The sequence below is a fragment of the Oryx dammah genome, unplaced genomic scaffold (genome assembly GCF_014754425.2).
Source record: "Oryx dammah isolate SB20612 unplaced genomic scaffold, SCBI_Odam_1.1 HiC_scaffold_26, whole genome shotgun sequence".
In the NCBI taxonomy this organism is placed as follows: domain Eukaryota; kingdom Metazoa; phylum Chordata; class Mammalia; order Artiodactyla; family Bovidae; genus Oryx; species Oryx dammah.
In genome coordinates this window covers 80,985,163-81,001,310 of record NW_024070210.1, presented here as the reverse complement: position 1 = coordinate 81,001,310, position 16,148 = coordinate 80,985,163, and the positions used below count along the sequence as shown (strand labels likewise).

Below are 16,148 nucleotides of genomic sequence, written 5' to 3'. Positions count from 1 at the left end.
GAGAAGTTGGCTTAAAACTCAACATTCAAAAAACTAAGATCATGGCATCCAGTCCCATTACTTCATGGCCAATAGACGGGGAAACAATGGAAACAGTGAGAGACTTTAGTTTGGGGCTCCAAAATCATTGCAGATGGTGACTGCAGCCATGAAATTAAAAGACGCTTGCTCCTTAGAAGAAAAGCTATGACCAGCCTAGACAGCATGTTAAAAAGCAGAGACATTCCTTTGCCAACAAAGGTCTGTCTAGTCAAAGCTGTGGTTTTTCCAGCAGTCATTTTATGGATGTGAGAGTTGGACTATAAAGAAAGCTGAGTGGTGAAGAATTTATGCTTTTGAACTGTGGTGTTGGATAAGACTCTTGAGAGTCCCTTGGACTGCAAGGAGATCAAACCAGTCAATTGTAAAGGAAATCATTCCTGAATATTCATTGGAAGGACTGATGCTGAAGCTGAAACTCCAATACTTTGGTCACCTGATATGAAGAACTGACTCCTTGGAAGAGACCCTGATGCTGGGAAAGATTGAAGGCAGGAGGAGAAGGGGACAACAGAGGATTAGATGGTTGGATGGCATCACCGACTCAATGGACATGAGTTTGAGCAAGCTCCAGGAGTTGGTGATGGACAGATAAGCCTGGCGTGCTGCCATCCATGGGGTTGTAAAGTGTCGGACATGACTGAGCAACTGAACTAAACAGATGCAAACAGACAACTGACTGGAAAAGTCCCTGATGCTGGGAATTATTGAGGGCAGAAGGAGAAGAGGGTGTCAGAGGATGAGATGGCTGGACAGCATCACTGATGCAATGAAAATGAACTTGGGCAAACTCCGGGAGGTGGTGAAGGACAGGGAGGCCTGGCGTGCTGCAGTCCATGGGGTCACGAACAGTCTCAGACACCACTGGACTACTGAACAACAACAATAACCAATGTTTGAAAAGAGTTAAATTCACTATTAATAGGTTTCCCTGACTTCATCTAGTTGTGCAGACTTTATTTTCTTGGTTGTGTTACTATGTTACTTCTTAATATTATATACATTCTTACCTTCTTTGGCTTCTACTGCTTACTTGGGATTCTGCCTGCTCTCTATACTCTTACTCTTCATTTACTCAAATTATAAAGCTAGTCTCGACTTCTTCCCAGGACCTGAACCTATCTAGTCAGTGCAGTAGATTAAAAAAATGAAAAAAGAGGAAAGAAGATCAGAAAGAAAGAAAGAAAACTGTCTCTATTCACAGGCAACATGGCCTATATAGATAATCCCAGAATTATCTATAAAAAGCTGCTGAAACTAATGAATATGTTAGGCATAACCATGGGATAAAAGGTCAATATGCATAAATCAATTTTGTCTCTCAATACTAAGTGAACAATTAGAAACTTAAAAAAAAAAAGTACGTGCCACTTAGAGTAGCATCAAAGTTTTTGAAATACTTAGGGATACACAAAATTTGTATATTGAAATATATAAAACATTGATGAGAGAAACCAAAGATCTAAATAATGGAGTGAGAAACCATGTTCATAGAAAGGAACACTCAGTGTTATTAAGGTGTTAAATTGCTGCAAATTCACTCCAGTCACAATCAGAATTCCAGCAGGCTGAGCACATTTTAGCCCTGTTTTTTTTTTTTTTTTTTTTTTAATGCTGCTGTTGTCACTATTTGATATAGGGAATTCTTTGTCATTTGGAACTTCAAACAGAAGTTTGTAAGTTCCACTTGTCATGTATGTTGTAGGAATAGAAAATTATGGCATTATGTAGGAAGCTGGACTAGATCTACTTTTACCCTTTAAATTCAAAATCTTACAACTTTGGGTTAAGGGGAAAGGGAGATACTGGAATTATCAAGCTTTTCCAGATATATCTAATTTGTCCCCAAAGATTCTGTCTCTTAAAAACCATTTCATGTAATGAAGAGTGTTACAAATGGAAGTGTGTGTGTTGCAGAGTGAACTATTTAAGGCCTCTAATGTGACATTAGAGAAAAACATCTACTTCTGCTTTATTGACTACACCAAAGCCTTTGACTGTGTGGATCACAACAAACTGTGGAAAATTCTTAAAGAGATGGGAATACCAGACCACCTGACCTGCCTCCTGAGAAATCTGTATGCAGGTCAAGAAGCAACAGTTAGAACCAAACATGGAACAGCAGACTGGTTCCAAACTGGGAAAGGAGTATGTCAAGGCTGTATATTGTCACCCTACTTATTTGACTTATATGCAGAGTACATCATGCGAAATGCCAGGCTGGATGAAGCACAAACTGGAATCAAGATTGCTGGGAGAAATATCAATAACCTCAGATACGCAGATGACACCACCCTTATGGCAGAAAATGAAGAAAAACTAAGGAGCCTCTTGATGAAAGTGAAAGAGGAGAGGGAAAAATCTGGGTTAAAACTCAGCATTCAGAAACTAAGATCATGGCATCTGGTCCCATCACTTCATGGCAAATAGATGAGGAAACAGTGAGAGACTTTATTTTGGGGGCTCTAAAATCACTGCAGATGGTGACTTCAGCCATGAAATTAAAAGATACTTGCTTCTTGGAAGAAACGTTTTGACCAACTGAGACAGCATATTAAAAAGCAGAGACATTCCTTTGCCAACAAAGGTCCATCTAGTCAAAGCTGTGGTTTTTCCAGCAGTCATATATGGATGTGAGAGTTGGACTATGAAGAAAGCTGAGTGCTGAAGAATTGATGCTTTTGAACTGTGGTGTTGAATAAGACTCTTGAGAGTCCATTGGACAGCAAGGAGATCAAACCAGTCAATTGTAAAGGAAATCATTCCTGAATATTCATTGGAAGGACTGATGCTGAAGCTGAAACTCCAATACTTTGGCCACCTGATGTGAAGAACTGACTTCTTGAAAAAGACCCTGATTCTGGGAAAGATTGAAAGCAGGAGAATAAGGGAACGACAGAGGATGAGATGGTTGGATGGCATCACCGACTCGATGGAAATGAGTTTGAGTAAGCTCTGGGAGCTGGTGATGGACAGGGAGGCCTGGCGTGCTGCAGTCCATGGGGTTGCAAAGAGTTGGACACAACTGAGCAACTAAACTGAACTGAATGTGACATTTGTATTTCTTTGGAGGGTGAGTTACTCATCAATCTGACTGAAAAGGAAGATAATGTCAGTTTTATCAACTCTTTTTGAATTGTAATCGTGGCTCTTCCAAAATGACTTAAATCTTAAGGAAATAGACTTTCATATTCATTTTTAAAGACAGCTTAGAACTTTCCCAGTTTTTCAGTACTGTCAACTTAGTAAATATTTCTCAACAGAGAAACTCAGAATTATCATTATAATTATTCTGCCAGTTAAGCAGACCTGAATATCAATTTTTAAACATATGTTCCTAACATATGTTTAAAAATATATGTTACATTTTTCTAAAAAATGTGAAAGTCTCAAATAATTAAAAACTTTATGAATTCTGTGACTTTAATTGCTTGAAATACAAATAACTATTTTTACTTTTATTAATATCTCAATTTCCTTTCTATTTTAAAGCCCAACCTGAATTCCTGAAGCAGCCTACTAATATATATGCTCATGAATCTATGGATATCGTGTTTGAATGTGAAGTCACTGGAAGGCCAACTCCAACTGTAAAGTGGGTCAAGAATGGGGATATGGTTATCCCTAGTGATTACTTTAAGATTGTAGTAAGTATCTTTCAAAGAAACTTAGCTCTGAAACCTTTAAGTCTCTTTAAATGTAGTCACCAAGAGATCTGTTATCCATAGTACATGAACTGGTATATTATGATGAACATAGAAAAATTCACTTAGAATATAATCTTTTCATTGGCTGATGAGAAGGCTAGCCCAGAAATGTTTTGGTAGCTCACATACGATCACAGAGAAAACCAGTGTTCAAACTCAGCCTGAAATTCACGTTCCCTGATCAACAGTCTAGTCCTCCTACTCAGACATACTAGCATTTGTAAATACAGCCTGCACCACCTTCTGGGTAATGATTATCCTGTGTGTGTATTCACATGTCCCAGTTGTCTTAATAGCTCTTTAGTCAAGGAGCAGAAATCTGTCCTTGTTATACTGATACTCAGGCCCTTCAAAATAAGTATACCCAGTGTTGGGCAGTTGTTGTGAAAATAGACATAAAGATTCTTTTAAAAAGTAAAGCAAAAGTAATTAATTAGCCTTAATCTATTAAGACTCAGCCATTTCTACTTTTTACTTCATAGATATATAGTAAATGCTGGTGAAGAATCCACTTGCAATGCGGGAGACCTGGGTTCAATCCCTGGGTTGGGAAGATCCCCTGGAGAAGGGACCGGCTACCCACTCCAATATTCTGTCCTAGAGAATTCCATGGACTGTATATAGTCCTGGGATCACAAAAAGTCAGAAACAACTGAGCAACTTTAACTTTCACTTTAGTAAATATTATCCACTGTTACTATTATCATTATGTAATATCCTTATAATAGCATTATCTAGGTTTTAAAAATGATATATCTTAAGATGCATATATGACATTCATAGACATAATCAGAAGTAATTATAGTTGTTAAAGACTTAATGTTTAATTACAAATTTCTCACATAAGTAATTCATTCTTCATAGGAATACAGTTTCTATTTTTAAAATGCATATTGTTACAAAAAAGTAATTCACAAGTATTTAATCCTAATTAAAAAGCAGTATGTTACGGTTAACTTATTTTACTCTTTATCATTATTTTCATCCCATTAAAAAATCTTAAACTTATGTTGTAGTATATCAATAGCAATAATAATAGTTGACATTCATATGGTACTTGATAGTTTAAGAAAAACCTTTATTTCAGTTTAGTCACTCAGGCGTGTCCGACTCTTTGCGACCCCACGGCCACAGGACTGGAAAAGGTCAGTTTTCGTTCCAATCCCAAAGAAAGGCAATGCCAAAGAATGCTCAAACTACCACACAGTTGCACTCATCTCACACGCTAGTAAAGTAAAACTTTTATATAGGGGGGGTTCTAACCTGTTATAATGATAGATATTAGAAATAATTTTAAGAAAGTGCCTTGAATTCACAAATTCAGACTTTCACTATGGTGACATAGTATTGCATGCCAGATATTCCACCAAGCAAAGGTATAAGTTTGCATACATTGCAGACATGCCTTTCTATAAGGATTGAATTCTTAATTGTTGATGATAGTGCTTCCTTTTCTAGTCAGTTAGGTCAATACCTTGTCATTAAAACTGAGTCAACATGTTCATAGGTAAATAATATTCAGTATATGAATCATATAATTGTACTTGTTTTTTTCCTCTCCAGAAAGAGCATATCCTTGAGATCTGAACTAATGTTCATGAGTTGAATCATAAAATTTTATTTTTTTCTTCCTCAGAAGGAACATAATCTTCAAGTTTTGGGTCTGGTGAAATCAGATGAAGGGTTCTATCAATGCATTGCTGAAAGTGATGTTGGAAATGCACAAGCTGGAGCCCAGCTGATAATCCTGGAACATGGTAAGAGGGGCTGAATTAGTACGATGAGAGAGACTGGCTGTGTGTGAAGAGCTCATACCTATCACAGGACCTATCACTCCAGGATACCTAGTGATTAATAAACTGTTTATAAAGGCTAACATATGATATAACTAAGAGAGAAAAAATAGCCATCTAAATTATTTTTTTAAGTGAGAAACACAGTTTTGGATAATGTTGCAAAGAAATTGGTATTAAGAAAAGAAAAAATGAACATTTATAGTCTTACACAATAAATGGATACTCTTCAGATTTAATCTTATTTAATCTTACAAATATATTTCTAATCTATTAAAGTAGAAAAACTTTAATGTTTATTTTGCAGTGAATTTTTCTTTAATTTTTCCAAAGTAAAAATTTACTTGCCTTTTCTGATTTTCACACACCCAAAAAATACTTACTGAAAATTCAGACAACATTGAGAAGTAAAAAGGGGAGAAAAAACTCATTTTGTATCAGTCAGGGTCAGTTCTAGGGAAACCGCAAAGTAATTTCACTTAAAACTAAATTTAAAAATTGAATATTGTTTAGTAAAACCTATTAACTATAACAGGGGATTGAAGTACCAAGGAATTGGCTAGTAAGGAGTAAAAAGAATTCTAATGAATATAAAAGAATGGCAGACATAGGAGCAGCCACAACCCAAAGGTCTGAGAATGTTCAGGAAGAGGCCTCTCTCCGGGCTGATCCAGACCATGTTGGAGAGGATGTGGCCATGGTTTAGTGGGTGATGGAGAAATAGCCATGCTCCCGTCCCACAGAAGCTTGCTAAAAGCCTGCTGTCTAGTGTGCTGAGGAAAAGTTGTTCACAAGGAGATGTCTCAGTGAAGGCATTCTGCTTTAAAAAAGAATACACCAGCAGAGTTGGGGTACTGAAGGAAGCTACTCACCAGCACTCGGTACTGATAAGGTTTTAACACGTCAGCTGGCAAAAGGAGAAATAATGTAAAGGGCTCAGCTTCATTTTTGCAGAGCAGGCAATAAAGTATGAATGTGGAGCTTAAATAGTAAATTGATTACAGGCACATGCTTTAATCCCTGCCATCTAGGAGTACTGGGTATAAGCATGCATAGATGTGTATATGGTTTTATAACCTGTTTTCTTGCAACAGCATGCTTTGGACATGTTTCCATATCATTGAATATAGATCTGCATAAACATTTTTCATTGTTGAATAGTATATATGCACTTTGTTTTATATAAATGATTCCCTATTGATTAATATTTACAGTGTTTCCTGTTTTTTACTATGATGAACAGGCTATGCTGAACATCCTTATATGATTATTTTCTCATACTAAATTATTAGAAGTTGAATTGTTGGATGACACTTTTATGTGAAATTGATAAGGGTAACTGTTGGGTATACGATTTGTTTTAGCAGGAAAAGTATTTTTCATTTTGTGCGTTTCTCAAGGATGCATAAGGAAGAGCTGCTTTAGACATCTGATTTGATATCTGAGTCAAATTTAAGTCCAGGTTCCATTGTGGTCAGGAAAGCTCATTGGCAAAGATGGCATCTACTCTGGCTTTTCACTCAAATAGCATATAGGATTTTTATATACTGTTTTGAGATGGGGACAACAGAGGATTAGATGGTTGGATGGCATCACCAACTCAATAGACATGAGTTTGAGCAAGCTCCAGGAGTTGGTGATGAACAGGGAAGCCTGGCGTGCTGCAGCCCATGGAGTTGCAAAGAGTCAGACATGACTGAGCAGCTGAACTGAACTGACCTGTGTTTTATCCTTTTTGAAACAAGCTTTCAAAAACAGACATTTTGTGAGCTACTGAAAATTTTTAGTGACCTTGTCAGGTATACATTAAGGATGCATGGATTCCAAGAAGGAGAGTAAATGTCTTGTTATTATTTTTGGTACTTTAATTTGTGAGATAAAATTTCTGTGGAAAACGAAAAGAGATTATAACAATTTATAAAATCTTATCTCTGCCTTTCTGAAGTTTTTGATATTGTAAGGGATGTGAGAGATGTGCATGACTTGAATACCCAGTCCATAATAATTCCAATAAGGCAGCATACAGTTCAGGAGAGAGGAACTCTGTGTGAACAGGAAAGATTTTCATGTAACATGTTCCCTTTGTAATAGACTTAAGATGATAGGACCAGATGTTAAAAAGAGGACCTGGCTCAGTATGGAAACAGAATAATTAGAGTATCTGTTCCTATAAAAAGGTGGCGTGTTGAGGCAGAACAGGATCAGATTAATTATGGCGTTAGTTATAAACAATCAAAGCAATTCTGTAGTAAGGGAGTCTAATGATAAAGTCAGATTTAATTAGAAGACAGTGGCCGAAGAAATATTGTTATAAGGCCATGAGGAAATAATAAGTACTTGTACTAGAGAAATAGAATCCTAATAAAGAGATGGTAGTATCTAATTCAGACTTTATCAACTGATTGGATGTAAAACATTATTATAGAGGAATCAAGTATACTTCTAAGGTTTTATTTGGGCGCCTGAAAAAATGATGATGCCTTTACAAAAATAGAAGAAGAAATTTAATCAAAGTGGAAGGAAACTTCTACTCAAGCTGTCAAGAATGTGCTTAGAACATACCACTCTCACCTATGATCAAAAGCTGGATCATCTACAAAACCATAATTTCTGTGAGCCCATCAGAGAGTGGAACTTGCGAAAAAACCAAGTAACCTAATTATTGCAAAGAATTAGACAACCCTCCTCTCCCAAAGAATGGGTCATGAATTGTTTCACCTTTGGTAGAACATGAGAGAAAGAGATGGCTGCCATAGAAATGCATAAGAAGAAATTAACTAAAATTTTAACAGAATTTTGAAGACTAAGTATGGCCTAGTTTGGAATCACTGGGGGCCTCAGATAAAAGGGGTGTTCACACTTGCCTGCAAATATATTTCCCTGGGGCTTCAGAGGATGTTTAGTGTTAAGACTGGGGACAAGGTAGAGAACTCGAAAAAAGTTGTTCTGGTGGAGTAAAGGTGAAGGACGTGATCTGTGGATGCTGGGAAACAGATACAAAGCCCCTCCCATTTACTCAGACTCCCTTAAGCCTCCAACAAGTAGGGCAGGGCAGAAAAACTTATTTCGTTAATTACTGGAAGGACATTAGAAGCAAAGCTACTCTGCTTCTTGGGGGAGGAACGTCTGGTCCGTAGAACACAGGCAAAGACCCACTGCTGCTGTGAAAGGGTAGAAGAGAAAACCCTTTACCTCCGAAAGAAGTGCATAAAACTGCTTTGGGCCCTATAATCCTACACCAATAGCTAGGAGAGGTCTTTACTACTGAAGGAAGAATCGGGAACTATCACTAAAGACCAACACAAATACAAAGCAGATTCTGGCTGCCATAGGAAGAAGAGGCACCAGGCCTATCTAATACTGAGGCTGTATTGTGTGCTCAGTTGCTGAGTTGTCTCTGACTCTCTGCAACCCCATGGACTCTCTGTAGCCCACCAGGCTCCTCTGTCCATGGGATTCCCCAGGCAAGAATACTGGAGTGGGTTGCCATGCCCTCCTCCAGGGGATCTTCCCAACCCAGGGATTGAACCCACATCTTCTGCTTGACAGGTAGATTCTTTACCATTTTGCCACCTGAGAAGCACCCATATTATACTTGATCTTAGCCAAAATTGTATTAGGACAACCAAAAATCCCACCTTCCCCAACCATGACCTTATCACCAAGTAACAAATATATTTAATGGTCAGGAGCTCATTCTTATTTATGCCTTAAACCACCACTATTTTCTGTGGACTTACACCTCAATGTCTTATGTTATCTACTTAAAGATAGGATTTATCCCCTTACCGGTTTTCCTTCTTACCAATTCCAGTTACTTAAGTTATTTCTAATAGAACCTGCATCTATCCTGCTGATTTTTAAAACACTTCCCTTTAATCTCAAGCTTATGTATATCATTTAAAAAATATGGTAGTCTAAAAGAATCTGGGAAAAGGAACTTATATAGAAAAAATAACACTTCACGATTCTTGAATGTATGAAAAAGTGAAATATAAAATCAGTGTAGGTTGAAGAATCATACATCATATGGCATAAACAATTTGTTAGTGATTTAGAAAGAATTAAACTATACATTTACCTTATATCAATGAAATAGAGTTAAAATTTAAATTAAATCCGTTAAAATGTTGAAAGATTATAGAAGAGTCTCACCATTTACAGTACACCAGGATTTGTTAATTCATTCACCAGTTAATAAGCATTTAGATGCTAATCTATCATAATTTAACTTAGAAATGAAAGAATACAGATGAAAAGTTTGGTGTCTCAGGATATAAAAATTTAAAGGTTTTATAAGTAAAGTGGCTCAGACGGTAAAGCGTCTGCCTGCAATGTGGCAGACCCGAGTTCGATCCCTGGGTTGGGAAGATCCCCTGGAGAAGGAAGTGGCAACCCACTCCAGTACTCTTGCCTAGAAAATTCCATGGATGGAGGAGCCTGGTGGGCTACAGTCCATGGGGTCACAAAGAGTCAGACGCAACTGAGCAACTTCACTTTAAGAAATGTGACATGCACGTAAAACTGAGAGCTACATGTAAAGTATGAGAAATACTTTAACTAAAGAGGACAAGCTAGGGAAGAATATAAGAATTACAGAAATTTGGGTGGATGGTATCACCGACTCAATGGACATGAGTTTGGGTAAACTCTGAGAGTTGGTGATAGACAGGGAGGCCTGGCGTGCTGCGGTTCATGGGGTTGTAAAGAGTCAGACGCGACTGCGCTGAACTGAGTGTTGTGAATGTAACAGGAATGCACACAAATGGATATGATAAAGTGACTAGCATAGGCATAAAATTCACAATATGGCAAAGAAAGATAGTTTCTAAACATGACAAATGTTTCACCTCACTTAAAGATATAAAATTATATCACTTTTGGTGATATGCCACTTTTACCTAATAAAGATTTTATATATTTTAATGACCATTCACTATAATGTTCATTTATTATGACTGGTTAGGGTGATTATGTTTATGTCTTTCACCCTCAGTGAAAATGTAAATTGTTACATCGTTTACTAAATCCATTTGGACAATTATCTTAAAAATTACTGACTCAGCCCTTTAATTGTTGTTTTAGGATTTTTCCCTAAGGAAGGAATCAGAGATTAGGACAAGAAATATTAATATCAGCACTGGTAATTAGAAGAGAAAAAGGTAGGGATACAGAGAGAAGAGTTAGGAAATGACTTGCATATCCCAAAATAGAGGAAATAGTTAAAATAAGTATAGTATACAAACTTATGATGGAAAAGTTATTTGGCCATTAAAAACCATGTCTTTGAACAATCTTTACTGATACCAGGAAAATCTTGGTCAAATGGTAAAGTACAGAATAATATATATCAAATAATCCAAATTTAGTTGAAAAGATTAATGAGTTACACATTTAGACATTCCCACACCAAAATGTTAACAGTGGTTATCTTTGGGTAGTGATATTTTCTCAGTCTTCTAAAATAGCTCTATATTACTTTTATAATTAGTAAGTTTTTTTTAATTAATAGCAAAGCCATCTTTCAGTCAGTGCTGCAGTTTAGAAAAGATACCAAATACATAATTTTGAGAACTTTACCAAAAACATCATGGATAGCAGTTAAGAGTTACAAATAATGTCCTTCACAAGAGAGCTGGGCTGTGTGGCAGGAAGTAAACAGCAAATTCTGGTAAACCTCATTGATGTCCTTTGATTTAGTGGAACAAGGACCAGAGACTCAAGTATCCTGCAGGAGAAGGGTAGAGTCTGACCCACTTGGAACTTTTCCCTTTGTGTTCATAGCATTGTGAATCTCCATGAGCACATATGCTGCTGCTGCTAAGTCACTTCAGTTGTGTCCAATTCTGTGCGACAGCCAACCAGGCTCCCCCGTCCTTGGGATTCTCAAGGCAAGAACACTGGAGTGGGTTGCCATTTCCTTCTCCAATACAGGTTCAGTTCATATATATAGTATTTCCCAAATCTATTTAGCCATGAATTTTTTTTTAAGTAGATCCATTAATATCTTAAAAGGTGCAATTTGGGAATCATCGTTGTAGAGGTATTCAAAGGAGGATGGACAAGATTAAAGTTGGCAAATAGTGGCCCACAGGCCATATCCAGCCAGCCTCCTGGTTTTGTATATAAAGTTTTACTGGACACAGCCACAGACATTTGTTCACAGATTGTCTGTCCAGTCTGTAAAAAATTTTGACTCTATAATGGCAGAAGTGAGTAGTTTAGATTGAGACCATATGTCCCACAAAACCTAAAACATTAACTCTCTGGCCCTTTAAAAAAAAAAAAATTGCCAGGCATTCTACTCTGATAGCGTATCTTTTAGCCCTGATAGTTTGTGAGGGTCAGTGAAAGTCTGTGTCACTTAAAATTTTTTTTAATTTAAAGAAATTTGGGTGGGTGGGGAAAAGCAGAAGAGGGGCAGGAGGTTGAGGACTAAAGGACAAGAGAAAAGAGTCAGACTTCGTATGTAGATAACTAGAAGATGCACAATGGGGACTGACTCCAAGGAGGACCTGTGATGGAGATCTACGAACTGCAGAGTCTGCTAGCACATCTCCACTGCTACCTCTGAGACACTTCGGCACTAGAAACACCACGGAGTAAATTATGGAAAGTGGAAAGAAACTTGTTGTGGTGGTGCTTATCTTCCCATACCTTGTTTAAAAGTAACGTGACCAACCTAGACAGCATATTGAAAAGCAGAGACATTACTTTGCCAACAAAGGTCCGTCTAATTGATGTGTTTCAACTGTGGTGTTGGAGAAGACTCTTGAGAGTCCCTTGGACTGCAAGGAGATCCAACCAGTCCATCCTAAAGTAGATCAGTCCTTCTTTGGAAGAACTGATGCTAAAGCGGAAACTCCAGTACTCTGGCCACCTCATGCGAAGAGTTGACTCATTGGAAAAGACTCTGATGCTGGGAGGGATTGGGGGCAGGAGGAGAAGGGGACGACAGAGGATGAGATGGCTGGATGGTATCACCGACTCAATGGATGTGAGTTTGAGTGAACTCTGGGAGTTGGTGATGGACAGGGAGGCCTGGCATGCTGCGGTTCATGGGGTCGCAAAGAGTCGGACACGACTGAGCGACTGAACTGAACTGAAAGTATTTGAGTGTCTTTGACACAAAGTCTTATTTTTGTAAAAGGAATTTTCCGATTCTCCTTGGAAGTGTGTAGTTGTAAATCCTGACCATCAAGCTGTTGGCTAGTGCTTGGATGCAGGAAGGTACTTTCAAGCACCCACAGTTGGGCTGTGATATAATTGGATAGCATGATTTTTAAGTAAATTACTACCTATGAACATTAAATGAAATTTCATAATTATAGTTAAAATATATGAAACATCTGTGCAACAACACTAGGAAACGGTTTCTAATCAAATTGGGAAGTATTATTTGAGAATGAGTATGTCTCAAACGTACCTCCTTTCCACCCCTGCAGCTTTATTGAGACATAATTAACATAAAACATTGTGTAAGTTTAAGGTGAACACTGAGTGTACAATGTGATGATTTGATGCATATATATATATATATATATTGCAAAATGTTTACCACCAATAAGGTTAGTTAACACATCCTTTTGTTGTTATGGTACAAACATTAAAGTTCAATATTCATAGCAACTTTCAAGTATCCACTACAGAATTGTTAACTATAGCCAACATGTTGTACATTACATCCCTAGAACTTACAACTCTTAAACTAGAAGTTTATACTCCTGGACTTCTCCCCATTTCCCCATCTCCCATCATCTCCCCATTTCTTCCATCCCTCAACCCCTGGAAATCACCATACTATTTTCTTGTTTCTCTGAGTTTCATGTCAAACATACTTCCTTAATATTAAACATTTAAAATGTAATTTTTAGTGTTTACACATGCACTTTTGGAACAGTATTTCTTGATTTTAGAAGATTGTGGCTTTAAAACTATTTAACACAGCAGTATTATTTGCTGCCAGTTCAAACTATTGCATTTTATGCTAATATACTTTGTTTTATAATCATGTTTGAATTATTTTTTAAGTATTAGCATATAAATTATTGCAAGTATGTGTAGTAAGAAATAAGGTAAAATGTGTTTTTGTCTGTTAACTTTTTATTACCCTTTCTTCCTGTCAGTTGGAATTTAAAAATAGATTCCAAAACTATCATGTAAGGCTAAAATGTAAAAACACAAATGTAATTTTTCTCTGTATATTCATTCATGTCAAGTCTGATAATTGGCAGTTTTTTAGTTCCAGTAAGGGAAGGTGGATTGATGAAAAGGGAGTAATGTGAACTTGTTTTTAGTAAAGGAAATTCATACTTTACCAACTCATTAAATGACTTCTAGGATATTATGGCCATGGGAGATAAGGATACATACTGAATTTTCCTTTTTTTTTTAACAGAAGCATTTGTAAAAAATTCCATTTTGTATCTGAGGTAAATATTGAATAGTAGAAGTTCTGGAATAAGTGACTAATGACCTGGCATGATTAAAAGCTGGCTAGATAGCAGGAAGTTGTTAGTCATTAGTGGAATATTTTAAATCCGATGCACTAGAATGTATAATAGTTTGGTGTTGATTTTAATTAAAAGATAAATTCCAGTTAGTTTTTTGCTTTTTTGTACTAGTAATTATGGGCTTCCCTAGTGGCTCAGTGGTTAAGATTCTGCCTGCCAATGTAGGAGACATGGGTTTGATCCATGGGTCAGGAAAATCCCCTGGAGAAGGAAATGGCAACCCACTCCAGTATTAGTGGCCTGGAAAATCCCATGGACAGAGGAGCCTGGAGGGCTACTATCCATGGGATCACAAAAGAGTTGGACACAACTTAGTGACTAAACAACAGCAACAACTAGTAATTATAACTTTAAGAAAACTCTAAACTCAAGATAGCTGTGTTGAAATATGACTTCTTAACATGAATTCCGTGTCTAGGAGCTTTCTAATATTGAAAATGCATCTAAGGTCAATCCCTGGGTTCTGGTTCTTATCTGGCATTAACTTGCTGAGTGATTGGATCAGGTACTGAAATTCTGTGATTTTTAAATTTTATATATAGTTAAGGAATTAAATGATCTGAGGTCCTGCATCACTCAAATAATCTATTAAATGCAGTTTTAGAAACAGATGCATTAAATATATGGTGCTTTTCAAGACACCTTTTCTGTCTGCTGCTGCTGCTGCTAAGTCACTTCCATCGAGTCCGACTCTGTGTGACCCCATAGATGGCAACCCACCAAGCTCCCCCGTCCCTGGGATTCTCCAGGCAAGAACACTGGAGTGGGTTGCCATTTCCTTCTCCAATGCATGAAAATGAAAAGTGAAAGTGAAGTCGCTCAGTTATGTCCGACCCTCAGCAACCCCATGGACTGTGGCCTTCCAGGCTCCTCTACCCATGGGATTTTCCAGGCAAGAGTACTGGAGTGGGGCACCATTGCCTTCTCCAGTAAGTACTCTAAGGTAGTAGTAATTTGAAAGAGTATGCAAAGGCAAAACTACTGAATGGGAATTCAGTTGTCATTAAAGCAAATCAAAGTGATATAAAAGGCTAATTTCATGAAGCAAATTTTGAGGATTTTTTTTTAAGAGACAACAAAAATCCATTCAATATTCAGTTATATCATTAAAATTTGTAAAATAAGAGAAAAGATCTGTGTGACCAGATTGCAAGATATTTGAAATAAAACTAAGCTTGGCGTGAAAGTAGATGAACATAATACATGTTCATGGTTGCAACTTAGAATGCATAATTGACTGAAATAAAAGCAAATGGACTTTTCTTTTCATCCTTCCCCAGTCTCACTTTCTAGAGATAGCCCTTGTTAACAGACATTGTATATGTGTTTATTCATTCAGTAAATATTTGTTGAACAGAATTCTGTATATGATATAAAATTTTATATGCATTGCACGACATGGTGGGGATTAAATAATCAACAAGCAGATATGATTTTTTGCCCTCATAGTGCTTCTGGTGTATTAACAGAGACAGACCTTAAGCAAATAAATAAATGAAATCAATTCAGGCTTGTGTGTACTTAAGGAAAATAAAAAGAATGCTCTGATTAAGAGTTATTGAGGGTATATTGAGAGTTACTTTAAATAGGATAGACAGGGAGGCCTTTCTGATGGGCTGTGCAAGTTGGGACCTGAGCATTACAGTAATCTTCTCTCTCTCTATATATATATATATATGTATATATGTGTGTGTGTGTATGTATATAGATACACGCACATTCATGTAAAAGCTTTATATCTTTTTATTTGCAGATATGAAATCATTTTTTGTGACTTTACCAAATAGTATTTTATGTACATGTCAGTACTTAAAGGTTTACCTTTTTTGTTTTAACTTCTCTATTCTCATCAGACTTGAGTATGAAGAGGCTAGTGTTTTGCATTCTTGATGACAATAGAAATTTTTTGAAATGCGATTTAATAATAATTTAGAATTGACATACCCTTTCATCATATAATCCTCTTTATAATTTGTCTTTGGGAAATAGTTACTAAATATTTAAAGATATTTGTGTTCAGTTCAGTTCAGTCACTCAGTCATGTCCAACTCTTTGCGACCCCATGAACTGCAGCACTCCAGGCCTTCCTGTCCATC

General features: G+C 36.9%; 1 protein-coding gene across 7 annotated transcripts in view; it reads left to right on the top strand.

Annotated features, from left to right (window-relative positions):
• NEO1 (neogenin 1) overlaps positions 1–16,148 on the top strand; it is a 228,124-nt gene that overhangs the window by 125,769 nt on the left and 86,207 nt on the right. For all 7 annotated transcript variants that reach the window (XM_040227389.1, XM_040227384.1, XM_040227383.1 and 4 more), the window contains exons 6-7: positions 3,532–3,686; positions 5,383–5,503. In XM_040227389.1, coding sequence (XP_040083323.1) covers positions 3,532–3,686; positions 5,383–5,503 — 276 coding nt within the window. The remainder of the gene's footprint in view (positions 1–3,531; positions 3,687–5,382; positions 5,504–16,148) is intronic.